This window comes from Synchiropus splendidus, chromosome 16 (genome assembly GCF_027744825.2).
Source record: "Synchiropus splendidus isolate RoL2022-P1 chromosome 16, RoL_Sspl_1.0, whole genome shotgun sequence".
In the NCBI taxonomy this organism is placed as follows: Eukaryota; Metazoa; Chordata; class Actinopteri; order Syngnathiformes; family Callionymidae; genus Synchiropus; species Synchiropus splendidus.
In genome coordinates, this window is record NC_071349.1 from 17,323,801 (window position 1) to 17,347,670 (window position 23,870).

The 23,870-nt window shown below is 46.9% G+C and overlaps 1 protein-coding gene across 1 annotated transcript; it reads left to right on the forward strand.

Moving 5' to 3' along the window:
- The first annotated feature begins 2,296 nt into the window (after positions 1 to 2,296).
- LOC128747087 (pleckstrin homology domain-containing family G member 3) lies at positions 2,297 to 23,198 on the forward strand. The gene is made up of 18 exons (XM_053844635.1): positions 2,297 to 2,400; positions 6,923 to 7,404; positions 10,443 to 10,543; positions 12,620 to 12,689; positions 12,750 to 12,796; positions 12,862 to 13,012; positions 13,441 to 13,572; positions 13,729 to 13,911; positions 13,992 to 14,084; positions 14,583 to 14,669; positions 14,790 to 14,820; positions 15,739 to 15,840; positions 16,477 to 16,626; positions 17,111 to 17,121; positions 18,059 to 18,532; positions 19,471 to 19,551; positions 20,692 to 22,045; positions 22,119 to 23,198. The coding sequence occupies exons 1-18, from the start codon at positions 2,325 to 2,327 to the stop codon at positions 22,736 to 22,738; spliced, it is 4,245 nt and encodes a 1,414-aa protein (XP_053700610.1). The 5' UTR covers positions 2,297 to 2,324; the 3' UTR covers positions 22,739 to 23,198.
- The last annotated feature ends 672 nt before the right edge of the window (positions 23,199 to 23,870 follow it).

Genomic DNA, 23,870 nt, shown 5'->3' on the forward strand with positions numbered 1-23,870 from the left:
CATGACAGCATCACATATCGAAATATATTGTCATTTTAGTGTGAAACGGCGAGTCCTGAAGTGTTGGATATCAGAGCGCCAGTGTCCTAGGTACATGCTGTAACTCACCATTTCCAATTGGGAACGGCTTTAAGTATCACCATGTAATGATAATTGCACCGCTAATTTCCAGCCTTCATTTTAGGCGTTGTCATAACAAAGTAAGTAGGCAAGTCTCCCAAACACTGTATCCTCTCTTGACAAACACTGATAGACATTTTTGCTTTGACTTCAACAACGGCGCTTAGGTGATTTTGATTCATGTACTGCAGCGATTCTCGTGCTAAAAACACCTGCCAGTGCTAAGTGGGGCTTCGATTCAGGGTCCAGAGCCCACGGTTGAGTCACAGGAGAGTCATCTTTACACCGTGTCCTTTCTGCTGCAGGTGTGGTTGGCTTCATGCAACACAGTCGTTTTTGGTCTGATGCTACATGTTTCAGGCCGAATACCTGCCTGGACAATTTCCTGTTGACTCGACTGGAAAAGATTTCCTGACTTGACTTGGGCGAAGACATGCAGCGTGTAGTTGCTAGTGTTAAGTAATAGAGAAACAAAAGGTGTTCCGACGTGAGTAATCACGCTGTTGTTCTCAAGAAAAACTTTTCCAACAGTTGTGGTCCAACTTCTCCAAAAGCATGCCTCCTTTATACCACACTTTTAGTGCCGATAAACCCGATCAGTAGTCGATGGGCTGCAATGTTTTTATGAGTGTGTTTTCGCCGTTAAACTTAAGCCTGGTGTGCTGCTTTCATCATCTCAGCCCATGTTTATTAGATGTTTCTGGCAGTACAGATTGGTGTAGTGTCTCCTCATTTAACCAGTAAAACATTCCTATACAGTATGTGATTTGCACATGGGATTCACCAGCTCTGCAATAATTGTAGGTAGCCAGCTTTTCATTCTTCATATAGTTTGGTGGGGTGTCAGTGTGTGGACGAAACGCTCTGGCTCCAAGAGAAGATCCAGATAATTCTATCGCCACAGTGGAGAGTAATGAAACTTGGAAAAGAATTTTCAGAGAAAGCACTTCTCTCATGTCGTGTCTGCAACTTGTTGATAAATACCTTGCTGAAGAGGAAACTTTTGGTCAATTTCATAGTAGAAAATGTCTACTTCTTGTTTGCCTTTGGTTAGTGAAGGGTTGATGAGGTTTCATGAAACAGTGACCTGAGTTTCAGAGGCCACCAGATGGCGCTGTCTGCTGTAAAATGTTTGGACTTGAACAACTAATTCAATGAAACCTCACATTGTTTTCAGAGCGCCTTCAATTGGCCTCTGAAAATGAGGTGACTGTTTTATTAACCCTGCCGTACTGTTTCATGACTCGGAAATCCTGCATCAGGTGAGGTCACCTGGGGGCGTAACTGGAAATTTTACTGTTCAACAAGCTCAAAAACGGCAAGAACAACTTAATAGAGGTCATATTTGGGCCAGAATCCTCATTTCAAGTTCCCGTTGAACTAGCTCCAAAGTACTTCACAGTATGTCTGCAGAAAACAATTTTCCAGCGGCGTAACACGTCCATCACCAGTCCCACCGACACCAGACATTGAACTTTCTTGTATAAAAGGAGACCTTTGTGTCTGGACGACTAACGTCATACGGAACAGTTTGTTGATTCACGCGAGTGTCTGTTCCCTGAGGGGACGGTTAATAACCAGGTGCTGGGGTGTTCTTTTTCAGTCGAGCACCGCAGATGCAGCGTGTCACTCAAACTTCCATGATGTCACAGTTCGTCTGATAAGCCCACGCTGACGTATGTGGAGGTGATATTATTAGCCGGTACTGAGGTCTTCGGCGGTGGCTTTCCATCTTTGCCTGATCATGCAGAAGCAGTGGTGAGGGGAAGCGCTGTTCAGGGGGGTTGTTGGATTCTGGACGGCGACAACAGAAAGGTCATGCTCGTAGCATTAGCACACCTTTGTCTGTAAACAGTGACCACGGCTTAACAGCCAGGAAGCTGGAATTCAAAGAATCACAATGGGGTGTGGGGAGTCATGTCTACTTTCAATTCCAAGCATTTTTCCTTCAGCTACCACATGAGTTCAGACACGAACCACTGATAAAAAAAAAAAAGTCAATGATTTACCAGCAGCTTTAATTTGGCACGTGCTTTAGAGGAAGTGTTGGAGCTTCAGGTGCATCATGCGACCCAAATACTACACTATCTCTCCAGCCTTGACCTGGTTAATGGTTACATTCGTGGGTTATTGACCATCGCAGCAGAGAAACAAAGAGAAGCGCTGTTGCTCGTGAGGTTGTGCTGCACTGGAACGTGAGAGTCATGTCTCACTGGAACGGGAATTTGCTCCTCAACCTTGTGTTTAACTTTACGGAATTGTCGCCGCTGACGTCATCAGGTTAGTAGCTGCTTACAAGTCAGTCTAGGAGCAATGGATGTGGACACGTTAAGACGTCTGGCTGCATCTGCAGTATCTGTTATAGTTCATTTAAATTGATCAGTATGTTACAGACATAGCCAGACTTGCCACACAACACTAAATCTCTTTTGTCGCCATGGTTTCACGCCATACTCTTAAAATCACCAGTTTAGAACTGGATAAAGTGTTTTTGTGCAATATATACTTAGACGATTGGTACTTCGGCAGAGACTGAATGGTGTGACCTTCTTAGTGGTTTCTCCCCCTGGAGATTCTTTCTCGCTGCTGGTGCTAAAACATGACTGGTATTTAGGATTTAAAGATGCATTCCAACATGCTATTTTTTCCCTTTAGTTAACAGAAAGACAGGCATTTTGCTGTTAAGGCCGTCAACAAGAGATTTGGTTTCCACTTTCTAGAGAAAATGCCCCACAAAATACACATCTTTACTTCTTACCATCGCCGTTTCAGCTGTTGAACCAAGAGATTTTCTGTTTCTTGGGATGTACTGTCTTGGGACGTACTGCGATAGAATTATTTTATCGGACATTACTGTTTATACTGAGGGTTTGGTTTGGTCCACATGGCGTGAGTTGAACACAGCAAGTCGGGATATGGGTTGCAGTGATTCAAGAGGAACTTTGATCACCACAGTTTGACCTACTGACATTTTTAATAATGGCATCAGGAAGTGTGAGCCCCACCAGCAGCTCTCACGCGTCAACAAGTTTATTATTTTGGTGTGATAAATGGTTCACTAACTTCAAAGCCCTGTGCCGTATTTGTTAATCTTAAGGCCCTATTGTCTTTGCTCAGTCTCTATCCAAACCCATTGAACCGACATGTTCATGTATTTTGTTTTGATGTCGACCAGCATGTGAAGTGAAAAAGGTTAAATCAACAATGTACTAGTCAGTGCAAACAACGAGAGCCAGATAAAGAGTCTTTGACTGGAAGGCAGAGAGGCGGGGGATCATGGAAATGCTGCACTGGTTTGCATCGGGAACTTGGCCCGTCGTCAAGCTCCGTGTCGGCCAGGTCATTTGCATAGCTCGGCACAGTCTGCTTCCACAGAGTCAGTAGTTTGTGGTGCGCCGTGGCTCCGCTCCAGTGAAACATATGGTGTCGGTATCAGCCGCAGCGCTTGTAGAGGTCGTATCTGAAGAGGCCGATCGAGCTGAGCCGGCGTTCACGTCAAGAGTCCTCTTGTGTCGGTGATAAAGTCTCTTAACCGTCATTTCATTGTAGAACAGTTGTGCAGACTGTTGTGAAATATAGTGGAGCTTAGCTCATTGTCCTGTCTTGTTTTCAGGAATCTTACTTGCCGAGCTGTACTTGACTGTTCCGTCCCAGATAAACATGTTAAGTATTAGTAAAAGAGTGACTCGGTTTGTACTGCATCACAACAAGAGGGCTTCGGTTTGGGTGTCCATTTCTGTGTGGAGTTTGTATGTTGTCACTGTACTGACTCAAAATAGTTGTCCCCTGACACTATTTTGTCCGTAGTCTATCCGACCTGTAATGAATTGGGGTTCTTTTCAGGGTGTCCACAGCCTCTGACTTCAAATGAATGAAGTGAGGAACAGAGAAAACATGAGGCATGTAAAGGCACAAATATGGAAACAACACTCACCTGACAAAAACAGGATGATGGTTATGAACAGTAAATACATGATAATAAATCAATATCGAAAACTAGAAGTGAAAGAGACCACATCTGGTTTCAGGAAACAATCTACACTAGAGGATAAAATAGGCGACAGAAATTATAGTAATATATGCTGGAATTAATGGGAAATATTTTTTAATATATGTGAGAAATTTGACATTTTGGTTGAAAAAAATATAATTAATAAATGTGCTGCCACTAGGTGTTATATGGAATGTAAAAAAAAAAATGTCCTTATGTCCTTGGACAGCCAATTTACTTGTTGGCCTTCTCCAGTTATCGCACATCTTTTCTGAGATGAGAAAACTGCCCTTGCCTTTTGTGGTGTTTATCTTCCTTGATCCAGGCTGACCCAGCACTACTCTGTTCCAAGCGATATAAGGAAGAGAAAATCAGGAAGCTAATTTCATATTAACCAAAATAAAGGAGGGGGAGGAAGTAGATGTCAAGCTCTTCCTCATTGTAGCGTGAAAATAAGCTCTCCCTACAATCGCGGCTTCACACCACCAAGCCTATGATTTGTCCCGGAGAGTAAACCCCGCTGTGTCTAGTGTTCAGCTCATCTTTTCCTGGCTGGCGAAGGAACTGTGTCTGTCAGTCCCAGTGTGGATTGTAGAGTGGCGAGAACAAGACTTACATGGGCTCAGTCCTGACTCATGGAAAGTGTGAGGATGCCAAGAAGCAGCGTGTTTCCGTGTGCGTCCAAGTGGATCATTGGAGCAAGCATGAGCGTTTGAAAACCTCCCTGTACTTCTGCGTACACGGTGGTCTTCATGTCTTCTGTACGTATTGCTACTGTTGTGGTGCATTATCGGACTTGTAGTATGAGTTAAAGTGTGGTCAGTGTCATAGAATTTATTGATGATTGTATCACGAGGCCTTACGTCTGAGATTTAAGGATGGTGAATTTCCAAATGTTCACGTAGCTGGTCACTGGTCCTTCATCGAATTGAATTCTTTGTGGCTATTTTCCTTCTCCACCTGGATTTAAAAGTGGCATCACTCCAAGGCGTCACTTACCTCAGCAACTATAGGGTCCTCATTGAATAAGTGAAGCGTGAATACGAACGATAACCAGACGATACCTGGTGGTAATTGGAAAATATACCAATCGGACATATGTGTTACCAGCGGAAGGTTAAGCCTGAGATCACCGTTGCGGCTTGTTATTTAGAAGGAAAAAAATCTACATTCCTTCACAGGTTTTATCATGTGGCCTTAAAGCCAGTGGCGCACAGCTAATGGTGCACTCATCTGTGCCTAGCACAACACGAGAGGAGGTTTTGCGTTTCACTCGCCGACATAAGCTACATCTGTGGACTATCAACGCTAAATGACTCTCTCTCCATCCCCACTTGGCAACCGGCCTCACCTGAATCGCTGAGCTTAATGATGATTTGCGCCTCGTTCGGGCCGATTTATTGCTCTACAGTCGAATTACACGACAGAGCCTGGTTTCACTTCCCTGGCAGGACGGGCCTGACCCCCTTTGCCTCCTAAATACTTTAGGAAATGGAGCTTTCTGCACAGTGGCCGCTGTTCCCATACAACCATGACTTCATACTTTTTTTTTTGGTGAAGAAAATTCCCCATCCAGGCAGGAAGGATGTGAAATTTAATATGGATTCCATTTCTCTTCAAATTAAATGCAGTGCATTAAAGATGTATACACAGGCCGCTCCTGTCCCATTTCCATGGGGTCTCATGCCGTCAGTCTGTTTTTCCAAGTGTTGGCCCGGACTAGGAAGTGGCTCGCTTTTCCAAAGGCTGTGCACTTTTGTTAATAGACAATGTCAGTTGCGATTACCCCAAGGACGTTTGCTGTGAAGCTTATTGTTTCTGCTCTGAGGGAAAATTTAAGTTGTGTTTCAGGGCTTCATCCGTCTCGCCGCATGATGACATCTCAATCTGGTGGATTTAACAGCCAATTTGAAGTCCTTTGTTTTATTTCACTTGTCCTTCAAAACTGTCGTATGTTAAGCCCTGGTTTCCATAGCCGATGCAAGTCTGCGAGTCTCAGTATTTCACCCAGGCTTTTGTAAGGTCTGGAATTCCTCAATGTTGCCCCAACTTTCTGGGCATATGGGGGCACAAGAGTCGCTGGTGTCACCCCTGCAAAAGCATGACACCTGTACTGTTGGGGTCAGTATTCGAAGTAGGGCTGCAACTAATTTTTATAGTGGACTATAGTTGGCATATGGCGTGCACGGGTTGATGAACACGCCTACATGTAATAGTCATTTTAAAATCTAAATTTTTCTAAACTCTTGCTTAGTGTTAAACTAAAAATTGTGATCGCTCAAAAGGTGCATTTCCACTTTGTTGTTTTGGGTCACGATGGTCCCATATCTTCAGCCGCTTCTCGTCGATTGTGCTAGCTTGTGCAAGCACGGAAAAGAGGGCATGACGTTATGACTTGTCAATACTTTAAGCAGTCTGCAACTTGTTTAATAGAGGAGTATATAAGTAACATCCGACTTTAGACCTGCACGACTTACGTCCACGTTTTTTTTTTTTTTATTCAGTGTCTGGCACCGCAGCACGTAGCAGCCCGGCAACGTGTAGGAGAATTATGGCAGCACAGTATCCCAGCATGTAACTATCACACAGGTGTATCAATACAAGCGCTCCTCAGCGTCATCTATTGTAGCGATGGTGTGGAAGTTGTTTTTACCTCAGACTTGGCTGCAATATGGGCTTTTATTTTCGCCCTAAAAATCGGTAGCAAGCATAGCGATACATTACTGTATTGATATTTTCTAGCATCTACTCCAACCCAGAATGCACCTTTGTATCACACGACAGCTGTGTAACCGTTTTCTCTCCTTCCAGAGTACCTTCAATTGACGTCGCCCTTCTGCCACGACCATGTGGCCGTTGATATGGGAACGGACTGCTTCAGCCAGCCGTGTGCGGAGCCCCTGGAAGGAGAGCGTCCAGTCAGCTTGGTGTCGACACTCTCCTCCGGCTCATCGCGGGAGAGTCAAAGCTTGTTTGGGAGCACCGTCGCCCTGCCTTCCTCGAGCACCCCGCCCATCCCAAACGAGGAAGACATCGACTTGGAACTGATTCCGGCTGAGCAAGCCAGAGACCATAGTCCGGTACCAGCCGACCCCAGGATCTACTGGCTGGACCAGCACAACAAGACCCCCTCCAACAGGAAATCAAGTCGGGAAATCCCTCACAGTGCCGCGTCACCTGTCGTCACGGAGGCGATGGCGCCCAACCCGAAGCTGACCTACGTGGATCGCGTCGTCATGGAGATCATCGAAACCGAGCGCATGTATGTCAGGGACCTGCGCAGCATCGTGGAGGTGAGCACATGCGTTTTCCACTGGCAGTGTTCGTGGGCCGGAGAGCGCTTACCTTTAGATCTAGAATAATTCACTGGTGTGACTTGAAGTCTGCGCCGCCATTTAGGACCAACTCCAGGAAAAAAAAAAAAAGCAAATGAGAGGCAGGGCTGTGTGAGAACAAGCAGCATCTGTTTTGTCTCGCTGCAGCTGTGCGAGCGTGCAAACGAGAGAAATAATGTGCCAAGCTCCATTCTGATGTTGGATGTTCACAAACCTGACCAGAATCGTGTGTATCATCTGGCTGTGTTTGTATATTTATAGCTCGCAGACTGAGCGGTTTACGATCCGGTCACAGCGCTGTACACAAACCATGCGTGTGTATTTATGTTGCCTTGAAAGTTGAAGAAGCTTGAAGCCTGAGATCATGGCTCAAATGTGGTCGCGGCACGCTCAAAACAGTCAGCGCTAGTGAAGTCAGTGGACAGGGGAAGGGGGTGCCGGCAGATGGGATCATTGCTTACAAAATATGATCTAGTTTTTCACTTCAGTCTGTGTTTCCAGTCAAGCTGAGAAAATCAAAGACCTTTGTCACGTTTGGAAAGCCACCAGGGGGGTTTTGGCACTCAGCAGATTTACTTTTTAGAGTTTCAGTCTGCAAACTGGTTCCAGACAGAGGAACCTCTGGACCCTCAGTCTTCCCGAGTGCAGCCCTGAGACAGAGGCGCTGTGCTGTCAAGCTGTCTCCGCCACGCTGATGCTAATGTCTTTAACACGTGAGACGCTTCTGAAGCAGACTGGCAATAAACCAGCCATCGCCTTTCCTCACCTTGTGCCTGGCTGCGCTGGCGTCTGAGTGACGACTCGCTCGCTCTCAGGACTTCCAAGTATTTGACAGCAACAGCAGCCGTCCGGCTCGGCACTCGCCCGGCTCACATGGACCCAGCAGCTCCACAACACAAGCACCTCTGACAAGTGAGACAATGAAAAGAACAAAGAGATTTTCCCATTTGGGAACAGATTGTCGAGCAGATCTGTCTCTTGATAAAGTTCTATGAAGTTATTTTTGTTGAGTCACCAAAGCCTCTATAGAAACTATGTGCAGCTGTTAAGACAGCGCTCACCCCTTCTGCAGATCACTGGCTCACACATCTCTCTCCCTCTCAGCTGTTTCTGGGAACAGCTGTTTGACCCAGTTGGCCTCAGACTTCTCCCCCGACACCTGGTCTGACTGCACCCTGCATCATCATGCTTCACATTGTTACGTCGAGAACACACTGGTGATTCAGTGGAGTGGTCGGACATCACTTCCTGTATGGCTCTTGTTTTTGTTGAAGCTTGTTGCTCTTGGTGTCATTATTGCACCCTGTTCTCCGCTTGGATGGAGTAGTGTTTCCACTACTGATCCAAGTAAATGTCATGCAATGAGGTAAATATAATGAATAAATGAATTGGTTTTCGTAATGTTTATATCTCCATGAACAAAGAAAATACATGCCATTTTTTATTGGCTGAAAATGTGCAAAGCATTCTGGGTGTATTTCAATCCTAAACTAGGTGCTAGCAAAGCTTAACATTGAGGAAGATACTTGCCTCAATCTTGCTCCTGAACTTGCGCTCCATGAGGTTGAGGGTTAAGGAAGTGGAATTCAACCCAAGTCTGTCCCAATCTGTCCTGGGTCTGCCCCAGGGCCAGCTCCCTGTTGGACCTGCCCGTAGCACCTCTCCCAGGAGGTGTCATTGCAAGCTGAGAAGTGACATATTGAAACTGTCATGAACTTAGTTTTGTTAGTTTTTATTGTAAACGCTAAACAAAAAATACGTCATTTATATTTGTGTCTGTATAATGCAGCCACACCTTTTGAAACACGAAAAAGAGTTTTCCAAGGTTAGAAATTGTGTCAGAAAAGTCCAACCATCTTCTCTTATGGGTTTTTTACCCTGATCGACAAAGGAACCAAAAGGTTTGAGAGGAAGTGAATGCTGTTGTAGATGTCGTGGTCTTGAAATAGCCGACTGAAAAACTGCAACTTTAGTTGTAGACAGAGTTATAAGGGAACAAGTATGATTCATGTGTTGCTCTGCATCCGCGTGCAGTCACATGTCTGGCTTCATCCGAGCCAGGAGATGTCCTGCTGACTCCTCTGGAATTCCACGTCCATGTTCCTGTGTGAGGGGGGCGACGACTGTACAACACACAGACCTTGGACAGGCTCAGATGCCATTCAGACATTTCACATTCTAGTAAGATGACTGGCAAACATGCCAGTGTGATAAGGAGAGAGTGAAAAATGAAAGGCAGGATTTAGGTCCAGCGTCCTTGAAGGGAATATGTATATGTATGCATTTAAATTCAAAGTTTGACTGGCTTTTTTTTTCGCCCTTATATGAAGGCTGTGTGGCTTTGATATTTTTGTCGATCAAACTGGGTCCTGCGAAAGCTACAAGATGATATTTGTGTTCTTTGGACTACAGGCATTTTCCATTCCGTCTGGGTCAATGGAAAAGTCCTTAAAAGGATCCTTGAAAGAAAGAACCTCGACCTTTCATGCACCAGCTTTTCTATTGACGTACAGACACTTCACTTTTCCTGTGTGTTGTATTTCGTAACACCTGATTCATTCTTGATAGATCAGAAATTCAGTCATGAAAATGATTTGAATCATTTTAATAGCCAAAATGCAAATATATTATGATGTGTTATAACCAACGCTGTCATTTTCATACATTTTTGTGTTGAGATGTTGACAATTTCAAAATATTTCAGCAACCTGACAGCTTCCTTATAAATTTTCCTTTTATCCATTTGTTTCTATCTCAAACCTTTACTATCCTTTGGCATTTTCTGTCCTGTGGCAACTGAAAGATTTCCCTTTCTTTCCAATTATAACAGATTTTACTACAACAATTCCTTTACTTGTGTGTTTCATTTCAAAGTAGCTTATTTTTTATTCTTTAACTAGTTGTACCAACCCATAAGTGCACTCCTGCCGCCCTCTACTGGCAAGAATTTCAATGCGAGGCTCGACACTGATGCGAGATGTTCCAATCTGTTTCAGGACTATTTGTCTCATATCATCGACACAAGCAACCTGCCGATACGGCCAGAGCAGGTGTGTGCCTTGTTTGGGAACGTAGAGGACATCTATGAGTTTAACAGGTGAGTCTCCCCAGTAGATGTAGATGCATGAAAGGGCCACAGTGCCGCGTCCAAAGGTCTGACTCTCTGCTATGACTCTCTGCTGGTCAGCTACATTTTTCAGAAATGAGAAACAACGCCGGGAATAAAAGTTCTGTAATGGTTTTCTGCGTCCAAACGTGTAGGTGTAACAGTTGTGCAACTCAAGATATTTCCTGGGCTAATGTTGCAGGAATCCTGTGAATGTCTGCGCTTTTTTTTTTTTTTTTTTTTTTTTTACATAACTGATATTTTCTTAGTGGAGAGCAGGAAGACCAACACTTGGTCCAACAAACAATGCTGGAGACAGCGCCGCAGCTAATTTAACATTGAATCATCTTGTGTCAGCAAGTGCTCTGCCAAAATACACATTAACATTCCACCGACCCTCTGTGCTGCAGTGGACCTCAACTGGACCTTGAAGACAACTGTACTGATAAAGAACTGCATTTCGTGATTCGACCTTTTAGTTTCGTTATGATTGTGTGTCAGTGTGAAAGTCATGTTGTCGGAAACCGCTCTTCAAGTTTGTCTGTGGATCTTCCACAAGTCACACAGACCAACGCTACCCCCCACCTTCTACACCCCTTTCCTCTTCATGTTCTGTTGCTCTTCCACCATCTTCAACACTCCTCCTCTCAACCTGGCCTCCCGTGTCTCCACATGTCTTTTCCAGTCACTCCCAATAGCAACTCAAATATCTTCAGCTATGACTCATCGCCAGGGGTCAAACCTTCTTCTTCTTCTTGCTTCTTCTTCTTGCTTCTCCCTTCAGGGGTGGATCATCTTCCTCCATCTCCCCCTGTCCTCTGCTTCCTCTTCTCTCAAACCTACAAACCTCATGTCCTCCTTCACCACCTCCATCAATCTCCTCTTTGGCCTTCCTCTCCACCTTCTGCCTGGCACTTCCAACCTCCTTTTCTTCTTCTTCTTCTTCTTTTTATTCTTATTTTTCTTCTTCTTCTTTTTATTCTTCTTTTCATTCTTCTTTTTCTTCTTTCAGCTTCTCCCTTCAGGGGTGGATCATCTTCCTCCATCTCACCCTGTCCTCTGCTTCTTCTCTCAAACCTACAGACCTCATGTCCTCCTTCACCACCTCCATCAATCTCCTCTATGGCCTTCCTCTCCACCTTCTGCCTGGCACTTCCAACCTCCTTTTCTTCTTCTTCTTCTTTTTATTCTTCTTTTCATTCTTCTTCTTCTTCTTCTTCTTCTTCTTCTTCTTCTTCTTCTTTCAGCTTCTCCCTTCAGGGGTGGATCATCTTCCTCCATCTCCCCCTGTCCTCTGCTTCTTCTCTCAAGCCTACAAACCTCATGTCCTCCTTCACCACCTCCATCAATCTCCTCTTTGACCTTCCTCTCCACCTTCTGTCTGGCAGTTCCTTTCTTCTTCTTCTTCTTCCTCTTCATCCTCCTCCTCCTCCTCTGGGCTTCTCCCTTCAGCGGTGGCCACAGTGGATCATCTTCCTCCATCTCACCCTGTCCTCTGCTTCCTCTTCTCTCAAACCTACAAGCCTCATGTCCTCCTTCACCACCTCCATCAATCTCCTCTTTGGCCTTCCCCTCAGACAAAGGGGCCAAACCTAATATTTTTTTAAAAATAGCTTTTAACAATACAGATTGCGATGCCACTTCCAAAACGTTCACTTGAAACTGCCGTCCATTTTAATTCCCCTGTCACTCCCTGATGGATTGGACTGTTTTTGAGTCACTCGTGCGCTGACATTGCGTCACAGGACTCGATGAACACATGAAAGAAGTCGCTGTTAAAGATTGACTCATGCTGCCGTGGGTTTCGGTCAATATCTCAATCACCCTTCAGACATCAACACGGTGACCCAAATAAATCGATCAACGCGTGCATGAGATGTTTAGCTGTGTTTGTTTTAATCTGGTCACACACCAATACACACACTCTCCGGAGCTCACCCCTCTGGGTTGATGGGACACGGCTGTGGAACAGTTCTCCAGGTTCCTGTTGAGAGGGCTGCTGTGAAAGCGCTATGCTGCACTGCCCTCTAGCGGCTGTATCACAGAATGACACTTTCTTCCCCCCAGTGAGCTGCTGCAGTCGCTGGACATGTGCGACAGTGACCCCGTGGCCATCGCTCAGTGCTTCGTGGACAAGGTGAGTGAGTCTGTGTCCGGCTGCATCACCGAACTCTCCTGACGCCTCTGGCTTCCACAGAGCGAGTACTTTGAAATCTACACCCAGTACTGCACCAACTACCCAAAGTAAGAGTCAAGTTCGTGATGCCTTGTGTGTGAACACAGACTCATGAGGCTGCGCTGTGTTCCAGCTCTGTGGCAGCGCTGACAGACTGCATGAGGAGTAAAACGTTGGCCAAGTTCTTCAGAGACCGACAAGCCGCTCTGAAGCGCTCGCTCCCGCTGGGTTCATATCTGCTCAAACCAGTCCAGAGGATCCTCAAGTATCACCTGCTGCTTCAGGTATTTAAGCCCAGCATGGGCACTGACCGATGGGTTTCCTGCTAGACATGTTTTTTTCTTCCAAAACTTAGATCAATATTGAGGTAAATATCTGAATCAAGAGAGCCATTCAGTGTGGATTGAATTTTTGAAACTTTTTATTGAGTAAATGAAACTTGAAATGAAGGATTTAATGGCACTTTCTGCCATTATGCGATATGTGTCACACAGGTTATTTGCCAGGCATATGTCTGTTTTAGGCATCACGACTGGCTGACAGGTGCTGTGTCATTGTCTTACCAGGAAGTAGCCAGGACTCATTTTGGGTGAAAGGATGAAAAGCTTGTTCACTGACGCATAGCATCACCCTGCTAATGTTGGATGCTCTGCAATGACAATTACGAATGAAAACACATGACAAAGAAGCGTGTGCATAATTGACTTGGCAGGAAATCGCACGCCACTATGACCCCGACGAGGAAGGTTACGAGGTGATCCAGGAGGCCATCGACACCATGACAGGAGTGGCCTGGTACATCAACGATATGAAGCGGAGACACGAGCACGCGGTCAGGGTGCAGGTCAGACTCGGTCAATCTTTCCCTTCCCTCTTGATTCAGATGTATAGATTCAGAGACGGCCCCGCAGCCTTTTATTGATCCCCCCCCCGACTCATCTTTCCTCCTCATCATGCTTGTGATAGTCGTCGGAATGTGAAAGTGGGATTCACTTTGCAGGAGATACAGTCGCTCCTGATCAACTGGAAGGGTCCAGACCTGACCACCTACGGCGAGCTGGTTCTGGAGGGCACCTTTCATGTGCTCCGGGCGAAGAACACCCGGACGCTCTTCCTCTTCCAACGAATGCTGCTCATTACCAAGAGAAGAGGGGAGCACTATGTCTACAAGACCCACATCTCGGTGCGTACTCGGGCCTGCCCCATCGGACAGTGACGGCGCTTGTTTATGACCACCAAACCGTCTCTCCTTTGTGATCGCAGTGTGCCACCTTGATGCTGCTGGACAGCGGGAAGGATCCGCTGCTCTTCAGTGTCATCCATTTCAAACATCCCAAACAGCCGCACACTGTCCAGGTAAAGGTCAAGCGTTTTCTAGTCCATTTCAGGAGCGAAACTCAAGACCCTTGTACACCGACTTCCTCCTGCCAAAACGGCCGAACGGCACCACGGTACTCTCAGAGTGCCGACGGCTACAGTGCAAACGTCATTATGCTTGTCGCCTCTTCGTAAATATCCCTCCCTTTCATGTATAAATATAAGCGCTCTCTTCCTCTCAGATGCACAGATAGATGTCTCTCAGTCCTATGAATAATCTGGCTGTGTGATGCACACAGCAGGGGTCAACCCTCCGCGAGACACGGTTCACATCTTTTCTAGGAAACTGTCGACGAGCAGCATGAAGCTCTCGGCTCTTCATCCTCCTTCACCGCTCCTCAGCCGCCACTCGCTGGTTTTAATGACACGAAAGCCTCCGCCTAATCGCCGCAGTCGGCAGCCTGAGCAGCGTCCACCACTTTAGGGGAATGTTTCCTTTCTAATATTGTCAGTCAGTAAACACCGTTGACCTTTCAGGCCAAGTCGGTGGAGGAGAAGCGTCTCTGGGCTCATCACATTAAAAGGCTCATTCTTGAGAACCACAACGCCATTGTTCCACCGAAGGTAAACCAGCAACACGACCCCCCCACACCACCACCACCACCCCACACACACACCAGATTCATATCTTTCCCTGTACTGAACAGTTATCTGATAACAAATGCCCTCTGTTTCTATTTAAAGGCAAAAGAGGCTACTCTGGACAATTCCAACTGTGAGTATATTTATACTTCTTACATCACTGCTGGGTTCATCGTCACCATGGCAACCTATGTTTTCTGAACACGGATCAATTATGGACGTTCCAAACTCAATTAGTTTGTTTCTTCTTTCCCTATAAGAACCATTTTCCATCATTCATTCATCACAACCTCCCAGCGGTGACTGGTAGCATACATCAAAATAAATTGCAGCAGTATTTCGGCCAGCTGCTTTAACTCGTGTCGGTCTCCCTGGTCCTTAGATGCTAGTCCATGAAATTAAACTACGCTCCTCATCCTGTTTATGGTCACAAGCTTTTCACTCAAAAGAAGAAGAGCACTGCCAGATAGTTGCCATGCTACTGATTTATTTATTATTTTACCGTATCGTACACCATCTCCCGCCAAACATAATCTCCACGATGACAATTCTGCATCTCACGATAAATTCGATAAACACGTGATACACTCGCTGCATTGGACCTGCACACGTGAACATGACGAGACCGTGACGGCACCGCACTCTCCTGCTCCGCAGCGTTTTCACAGCCGGCCATTGACACCGGCGTGTGACAGTTGTGTGGTCGACTTTTGGTTCACGATCGTAGTTTTAAACTTATTTTTAATCCAGGGAACCTTTGATGGGCTTATGAAGCTTCATGAAACACTGCCTTCAGAGCCCATTAGATCTTTTTTTGAACTACCGTTCCAATGACACCTTACATCATTTTTAAAACAAGAGCGCCACCTGCTGAGCTCTGAGAATGAGCCGACTGTTTCATAAAGCCTCATCAGCCAAACGCTACCTACAAGAGGTTCAGTTTGGTGGCAAAAAGGGAGCAGTAAATTGTATTTTTTAATAAAGATACAAGCAGTATTTTCTACCCTTTCATGTGTCGCTCTTGTGTTCTCGCGCTGGTTGCACTCCTTAGACCCTGGGAAGCACCACAGTAGCCCCGAGAAGCTGAAGAGAACCGAGTCATGTCAAGCAGAAGACTTCCACGGCACGGGAAGAAACGGCCGCAGAAGATCAGGTAAAACCTCAGGAGTTGGCTAGTTTGGATGAACCAAAAAAGGGATGTGACTTCCTGAATAAGTGGATAAAAAACTAGCTTTTTCGGATTGCTGATGGTCCTGAATTGGGTAGGAACTGGATGAGCCTGACGCGACCGTGACAGTTTATTTATTGGTACAAAAGGCGTCTGAGAAACACTTTGTGGAGCGAGGCATGATGTGCAGTTGGGTCAGGGAAAGACGTGAGAGGCTGCCTCACTGGTCCTCGACTGCCGTTGCGTCCAACATTTCGAGGCTCAACTCAAAACGCCTTAAGATCTTCGACCACGCTTCTGTTCTTAACGCAAATCTCGGCTCAAGCTAGTTCCTGAATATGGCGGAAGATTTGCCACCAGTGCTTGTTTTTCTAAAAGCTGGCTAACTCATTCATGCGTTTTTGCAAATGTGCTGCCCAAAATGATGACATCACAACCGCACGGGGAACAGAACACTGTTGAATTGAAGAATGTGTCCTTACAAGTCAGGAAACGTCTCTTAAAGTTGAACAGAAACGCAGCACGAGGGTGGATTGTGTTGGTGCTCAGCCCATATACCGACTGCATTTTTCTGTTATTGACTTCACCGGCGCCTTTTTTTTCTTCTTCTCCCATTTACAGAGCCGGTGAAACAAGTCATAAGGAGCACGAAAGGTCAGTGTTGCATCACACCGCGGGTGAAATTCAGTGCCGCAGGATGTTGTAGTGTGGAGCGAATGCAGCCGCCACACGCCAGCTTTGTTCCCCGTCCAACCGAACCCAGGAAGGGATGAAAAGGCGTGCGGCACTCCACCGGCCTCGCCGGTAATGAATTTAATGACACGGCGAGCTTTGTAACACGCGCGCTGTGAACGTGGCCTCATTCAGCGTCTGGCTGCTCCCCTCCCTTCTAATTGGCTGTTATGAAAGAGGAAGCTGGGGCTATTGTCCCCCTGTTGTCCCTCCGTCCTGCTCAATCTCCAAACCAATGTCGTGAAGAAGCAATGTTCATGTCAAGCATCTGGGCCGGGAACAGGTCACCACTTCCTGGTAATTGCATCAGGCCCATTCAGGACCTTCTGAGGGCAAGATATTCCTAATTGGTATTTATCGAATCACCGGGCCTCCCCAAAGTCTGGCCCGGATCATTCGGACTGTTGCGTCCAGACCGTAATTGTCGGAGATCCATGCGGCGCTGGGTAGATTTTGTCAGCCAATAATGGAGCCGTGCTGTCTCATTAATCTGCTCTCTCCTTATCTTTGTTTTCCCACGCAGCCGTGCTGAAGGTAAGAGCCCCTCACACACACACACACTTGCTTCTGTTTGGGCCGCACTTTCATCCCTCCTGTCTTTTGGGCTGTTGGGTCTGAGCTTTGGTGAGATACGACTCGACTCTGGTTCTAATCTTCACTGAAACTTCTGTGAGGAATTAACCAACTGGATCGAGACCGACCCAGATCGTGGCTCGGCCCGAGCTGAGACCCACAGGTCCCACACTTTTTCTGAGGTTTCAGCTCCCTGCTGGATTCTACCCAAGTCTCTATATATGTTGCAGAGTCACACTCAAGTGTGTGGCTTTGTTTCCACACCCTTTTCCTTGAAAACCCACGTTATATATTTGTATCATCTACTTTTTTTGCTTTAAAAAACACTTTTGAGCACATGAATTACATCATAATCATCAAATATGATCATATTTGTTTGTATTACTCTTTACTTTTTAAAATACTATATTGGAGAATCTTAATAATAGTTTATAATCTCACAATTGATGTAAATTGCTTTTTTGTTTACAACATATTTTTATGCATTTTAAATGGCTGCTTTTTTGTAACAAATTAAACAGTATTAATGTGTTTTATTTTACATTTTGTATTTACTTTTTTTATCATAATTCAACTGTAAATATCTATTTTTGAGCCTTGTATATTTTTATATAATTTAGCATTTTTTTCAAATTATATTTCATGAAAGTCACACCTCTAGTTTATTGTTTAAAATATTAAAATAAAATGTTTTCTTTACACCAATGTTATTCAAACATATCGTGTTTATATAATTCATTCATGTTACTGTTCTATTGAATTTAAAAAATATTTCAAAATCCATAATTTTCCCGATTTCTGTTAATGTTTTGCACATTGGTCTTAGTCTGGGGTAAACTATTTTTTGGGGGGGGGGAATAGCCAGAGTAATATTCACATGAAAACTGTGTGGATGTAGCGTCAGTACCAGCCAACGCTGGAGTCGAGCTGGTACCTCACCCAAAGTTCACACGGCTCGACGGCCCCAGAAATCCCCAGCACACGGCCTTGCGATAACCACCCACATCTGTGTGACTTGATGCCACAGCATGCAGACAGCGAGGGCGCTCTGCTGGGGGACAGGCGCTCCCTGCAGCCCACCACTGGTGTCGGAACCCTGGCCCCGGGTTTCGGTCCGCCCCGGTGTGTAGAGGATCAAACTCCCGGCAGCGACTCTCCGGAGCAGCCACGGGCTGCGGACCCGGACAGACATTCAGCCAGTGAGCCGCAGAGGACAGAGGAGTCAAAGGACGAGGAGGAGGAAGGGGGGAGTTTCAAGGAAGATATACTGATGGGGGACGACCAGGTAGCCGACTTCGCCAGCTCAGTGCTGGCAGCCATCTCCTGCTGGCACTATAGAGCCAGGGCTTTGCTTTCCACTCACTTCACAACGGTGAGGGTTTCTGCCACCCACGACTTTCCCTTTTCCTGCTCTCCTCCAGCCGCTTATCCGCCACTCTCGCCGCCACTCTCCGTCTCCCACGCCGCCTCACTCACTCTCCCTCTGAGCACCTCACACCTGGGTCGCCGCTGAGGCAGCCAACACGAGCAAATGTCTCAACACTGCTCGACTCCCATGAAATGTGACTGAGAGCTGGCACTAACACGCTGCATGCTGGGTGCTGTCTGCATGAGCCGCTTCCTCTCTTCAGACTGGAGGATGATAGGAGAAGCAAGGAGCGTTTGATGCTCGTGCTAATCGATTCCCCACTCATTGTCATCGTCGACAGCTGCTTCATGGCGTCTTTGATGTCTGCAGAGACTATATTTACAATGCATCGATTCCTTTTTCACCCCTGACTGCAGCTGCTCGACACGTCGCCTCACACGGCAGATGTCAAACACCAAATAGGTTGTTTACTAAATTAAATATTGTGGCTCCTCAGCTGCCTGGAATTCAATTAACTCAATTTGTGTTTGCGGCATTGTGACAAATATGCTTTAAATTTCACGTTACTATAAAGAAATGCATGTTTACTTGGTGATAAATCGAGTTATAGCGAAGTCGAAATCAGCAACACTGTTTTTCGGTGTAAACTGGAATTTCCCACACTGCTAAAGCCCTTAAACATATCATTTTCATAAGCTAGAGAGAGTAAACCTCTGCAAAGCTTAGTTTCTCAAATTTTTGTCTGATAGTTTTTCATTTTTTTAATTTTTTTTTCAGTGTTATAGCATGTCTTTAAATGATAAAACAGGAGAAAAAGAGAAGTTCAGGGGTTGTCAATATGTTTGGTACGGTCCCAGAGAATGTGCATGCGTCGCAGCTTGGCAGGTGCTCTGTGAGGACTCGCCACGGCTCTTGTCTAACTCGTGGCTCGTATCTGTCAGGCTGATCTGGAGGCGAAGCAGGAGGCAGACGCTCCGCACCAGGAGGAAAGGCAGGCTCTGAAAGAGAGCCTCTCCACACAGGTACACAACAAAGCGCGTGCTCTCCTTCCCAGGCTTTATTGACGCGACTCGGCGGGGACACATGTGACACACGCTTCACATGGCTGCTGATGCGTCTGTGTGACAGAGCCAATCAGCGTCTGAGAGTGGCACTGGCCTCAAAAGAGAACTGGCGTCCTGCCGAAACAAGCGCATTTAACCCGGTAGATCATCACTTGCAGGTGGCTGTAAAGTTGTCAGAATATGTGCTGAGTGCACATGTTAAGCCTCTAAATAAGCAACTTGTGCTGGTGGATTTGTACTATTGTACATGTTTACTGGGACACATTTTACTCCCAGGCGTTTTTTTTTCTGCCAGTTGGTGAATCAATGTCCAGGAAAAACTAAAACTAATATCCTTTATGGACAGTTTCAAAAATGAGACTATGGTGCGTTCCATTTACCTTGGACGTCGGAGCTGGGTGCGAGGTCTCGGTCAAGCTTGGTGCACCCCAACATTCTAATGTCCACAATAGCTATTCATCAAACACAAAACTTCTACTTCTGGTTTTGACTCAGGGAAGCCATCTTGGACTGTCCACTCAGATTTTACTGACTTTACTATTAGGAAATCCAACCTCTAGGGGGCCGTTCGTGAAGAAAGGTGCCGCTCCTAACTCCCAGTTCCAAGTCTAACTGGAAGGCACCACCTCCATCTCTTTGTCTTGCTCGGTCAATGAACGCATCGCCGCCACATGAAGCAGATCACCTCTAGAAGGTGCTCACTTCCTTGGGAAACCACATTGACTTTTGAAATGTTAAATCCTGGGGAAGGATCGTCCATAAAGGGTTAATGGAAGTCGGTTAAAGTCATTCCCGGGGCTGCGTCCACGCTGGTTAACTATCCCGGAGGGATAACACAATGAATCTCAGCGTTGTCTGTGAAAGGTGCTTCAGAACCTGAAACATCTTGTTGCTTCCAGAGCTCTACTGAATGACTTTGTGTGCCAGGAACAAGATGGCAGCAGGAATCTAAGCTAACAAACGTCGAGGGGTGGTTCGGAGGAAACACAATGAGCCACAGGATACTTTGCCCTCAGGCATTAGCTCATGAAACTCCAGTCGCCAGCTGATGTGTTGGATAAGCCTCTGGTTTCCGTCACAAACCTCTCGTTGTTTCAGGTCTTCGTGGAGGAAGGTGGCCGACCCCCGGAGAGCAGCGCAGCAGATGAGGCCTCCCGATGCCGAGCGTCTCCAGTCACATCCACCTGCACGGAGCAACCGGTCGTCCTGGAACCTGCTAACACAGAAGCCACAGACAACGATGAGGAGGTGGAGGAAGGGGGCAGTGACTCGTCAGGGGTGCAAGTTGAGGAGACAAGTGCTCTGACAAACGGGGAGCTGTCAGAAGAGGAGGAGGAGGAGGAGGCCTTGTCGGACAGGAAGAGCATCCTGCCGTCATCGGTCTTGGACCAGGCCAGTGTGATCGCCGAGCACTTCATCGGCAACCTGTCCAGGCGCAGCAGCCTGGTGTCGGAAGACACAAGCTCCCTGGTCTGCTCCTCGCCGCTGCCCCTGCAGGACACCAGTGAGGTCTTCAAAAGCCCCACTGTGACCTTGGAGCACGAAGCCACCGTGGCTGCAGACGCCGCCGCTGAGGTGCCAGCGCTCCTGCAGGAGCAAGCCGCCGTGGACGGGGAGCGCAGGTCCACGCTCTCCAAACAGGATCGCCTCCTCATCCACAAAATCCGAAGATACTACGAGCACGCTGAAGATCAGGACGCTAACTTCAGCATCAAGCGGCGGGAGAGTCTGTCGTACATCCCAGCAGGTCTGGTGCGGCACCTGAGCCACCAGCTCAACAGCATCAGCGACGTGGTGGAGGAACCTGCAGTCGCGGTCGGCAGAAAAGGAACGCTCCGGAACCGACCCACGTCCTGGTCCGTGTTCGATCTACCTGGCTTAGGGACCAGTATCAAAGCAGAACCTGACCAGGAGAAGGTGGAAGAAGCCAAGACGAGGTCTCCCAGCATCGCTGACTCGTCCACGACGGATGAAGAGTTCAGACCCTCTGCTGAAATGATCAAGGTTTGGCAAGACATGGAGGAGGAGGAAGGTCAGCAAGCTCAGCTGGAGACGCAGGACGTGAGTCTCAACTCCTCCAACATCAGTCAGGAACCTTCAGCGAATGTGGAGGAGAGTGAAACCAGTGCCACCTCAGATGGCTCTTCAGTGTCATCGCCGACGCCCAACTCTTCAGGAGGAGACGTGTGTAAATCCCCCTCCACGACTCCGGACCCTCAAGGCTTCCGGGCTCACCTTCCCAAGATCATCCAGTTCAGAACCAGTGTGGACGAGGACCAGATCCTTCAGGACATGGGCAAGATGAAGAACAAGGTGTTTCAGCTGGCGCGGCAGTACAGCCAGCGCATCAAGAACAACCGCCCGATGGTCTGGCAGAAGAGTCGAGAGGCTGCCAGCCAGCTGCGGAGGATGGACGCCGTGGAGGAAGAGAAGACGCCGTCCAGGAAGAAAGGCAAGTGAAGTCTGTTTCACCAGATGATCCATGTTCATCCACGCTGACCTGTGTGTTTCTGGCCTGAATTCAGATCGCCCGCCGCTGAGGCTGCCGTTGAACGCCTGCAGTCCGGCCCTCATCCAGGAGGTCAACTCCCCCAGTCCACTTCAGTCCCCAGGCTCGGGCCTCAGCTCCCACTGCACGGCCGCCTCCCCACAGAGCCCACAGTCGGAGACCTTTCACTGGCCCGACGTCCAGGAGCTGCGCTCTCGATACACCCCGTCCAGCCCGGGGACCCCTGACCGCTGCCCCTCGTCCAACGAAATGCTGGAGCGTTCTTTGAACAGATGCAACAGCTGCTCACGGCGACGCAGCAGCTCCTCAGACCTGCACAGAGACTTTATCGATAAAGAAAACTGCGGCGTGGAGCAGGACTGGCCCAAGGCCCGGTCCAAGTCCCTGCTGTGCAGGTGGAGCTCCCTGGACCACATGCTCTTATCGAACGAAGCGCAGAACCTTCAAGACCCTCTCAGGACATGTCAGACTGCGCTGATACCGACAGAAACCAACAAGCTCCGCCTGGGAGAAAACCTCTTTCAGCAGGACCTGGACTGTTCCTCAAAGCCCTCGCTTCAGAGTCCTGGGAAAATAGCCCAGAGTCACCTGGTGAAAAGCTTACGGGAAAAGTTCCAGAGTTTAAGCACAAGCTAACAAGCGACGCATTCATTTAATTTTAACGTTGTCATCCAGTTTTCAGCTTATTCCAAGATGAAACCGGCTCAAGGTGACGGCTTCTACGACCTCGCAACTCACGGGGGGGTGTGAATGGCCGAGGGCCTCGTAAACGTCGCACAGCAATATTTGGGTTTTGGCACTGTACACATGTAAATATGTAAATAGTTGGTCTGAATGACTGGTGGTTCCACTCACTGGTGAAATGATACCAGGAGGAGCTGAGAGAAACCCGCCTGCCAAAGAGCTTTTCCAAAGCCACGCCGCCACCCGCGCATCACTGGAGCTTTATTAGTCTGAAGACGTCGCCATGTTATTTATAAATGCGTGAGAGAGTTGAGCGACCGCTTGTACATATAACACCGAATCAACCACTTTTGTAAATGTGCCTGAAAATGTCTTGTTTCGTACAGGTTTCCACTGAATTTTCAATAAAATGTTGGACCTTGTTTACTCCGGTTTTTGCGACTGGTAGATGAGGCATCATGAAACAGTGTCCTCATTTGCAGAGGCCACTAGATGGAGCTATTGGTTTAGAAACGATGTAAGTACGTTTTACGTTTTACAGTAGACAGTGCCATCTGTTGGCCTGTGAAAATCAGGACACTGTTTCATGAAGCCTCATCTACCCAACACTACTTCTTAGTAAACAACACAATGTGGAGACCAGGACCGAGGCGAGTGAGCGGAGAGAGGGATCTTCGATGGGAAACTGATGATAATAAGAATAAATAAAACATTTATTTAGCTAAAAAAGGTTGGCAACTGTCACTAGTCGAGGATTTTAGCATCACAAAAATTATGTGGAAGTCACTACTCTCATTTTTTTCATGTTTCAAATGTTTGTCTTTTTCACAAGGTAACTGGTCGTATCACTTAATATCCATTACTAGTTCGATTTCATAGCGTTATTAAAAAAAATCTCGTTTTTAGTTATGTGTAGAAACATTAAACGTGTAATCACAACAGTCAAAACTGTGATCATGGATTGTTCACAGTTCGGCAACTGTTCAACTTAATGAACCATGATATGATTTATGAGAGACCATGACGTCACACTAATAAATTTATATAAGTCAAAGTTAAGCTTAAAATATGCGAACGTTTGAAT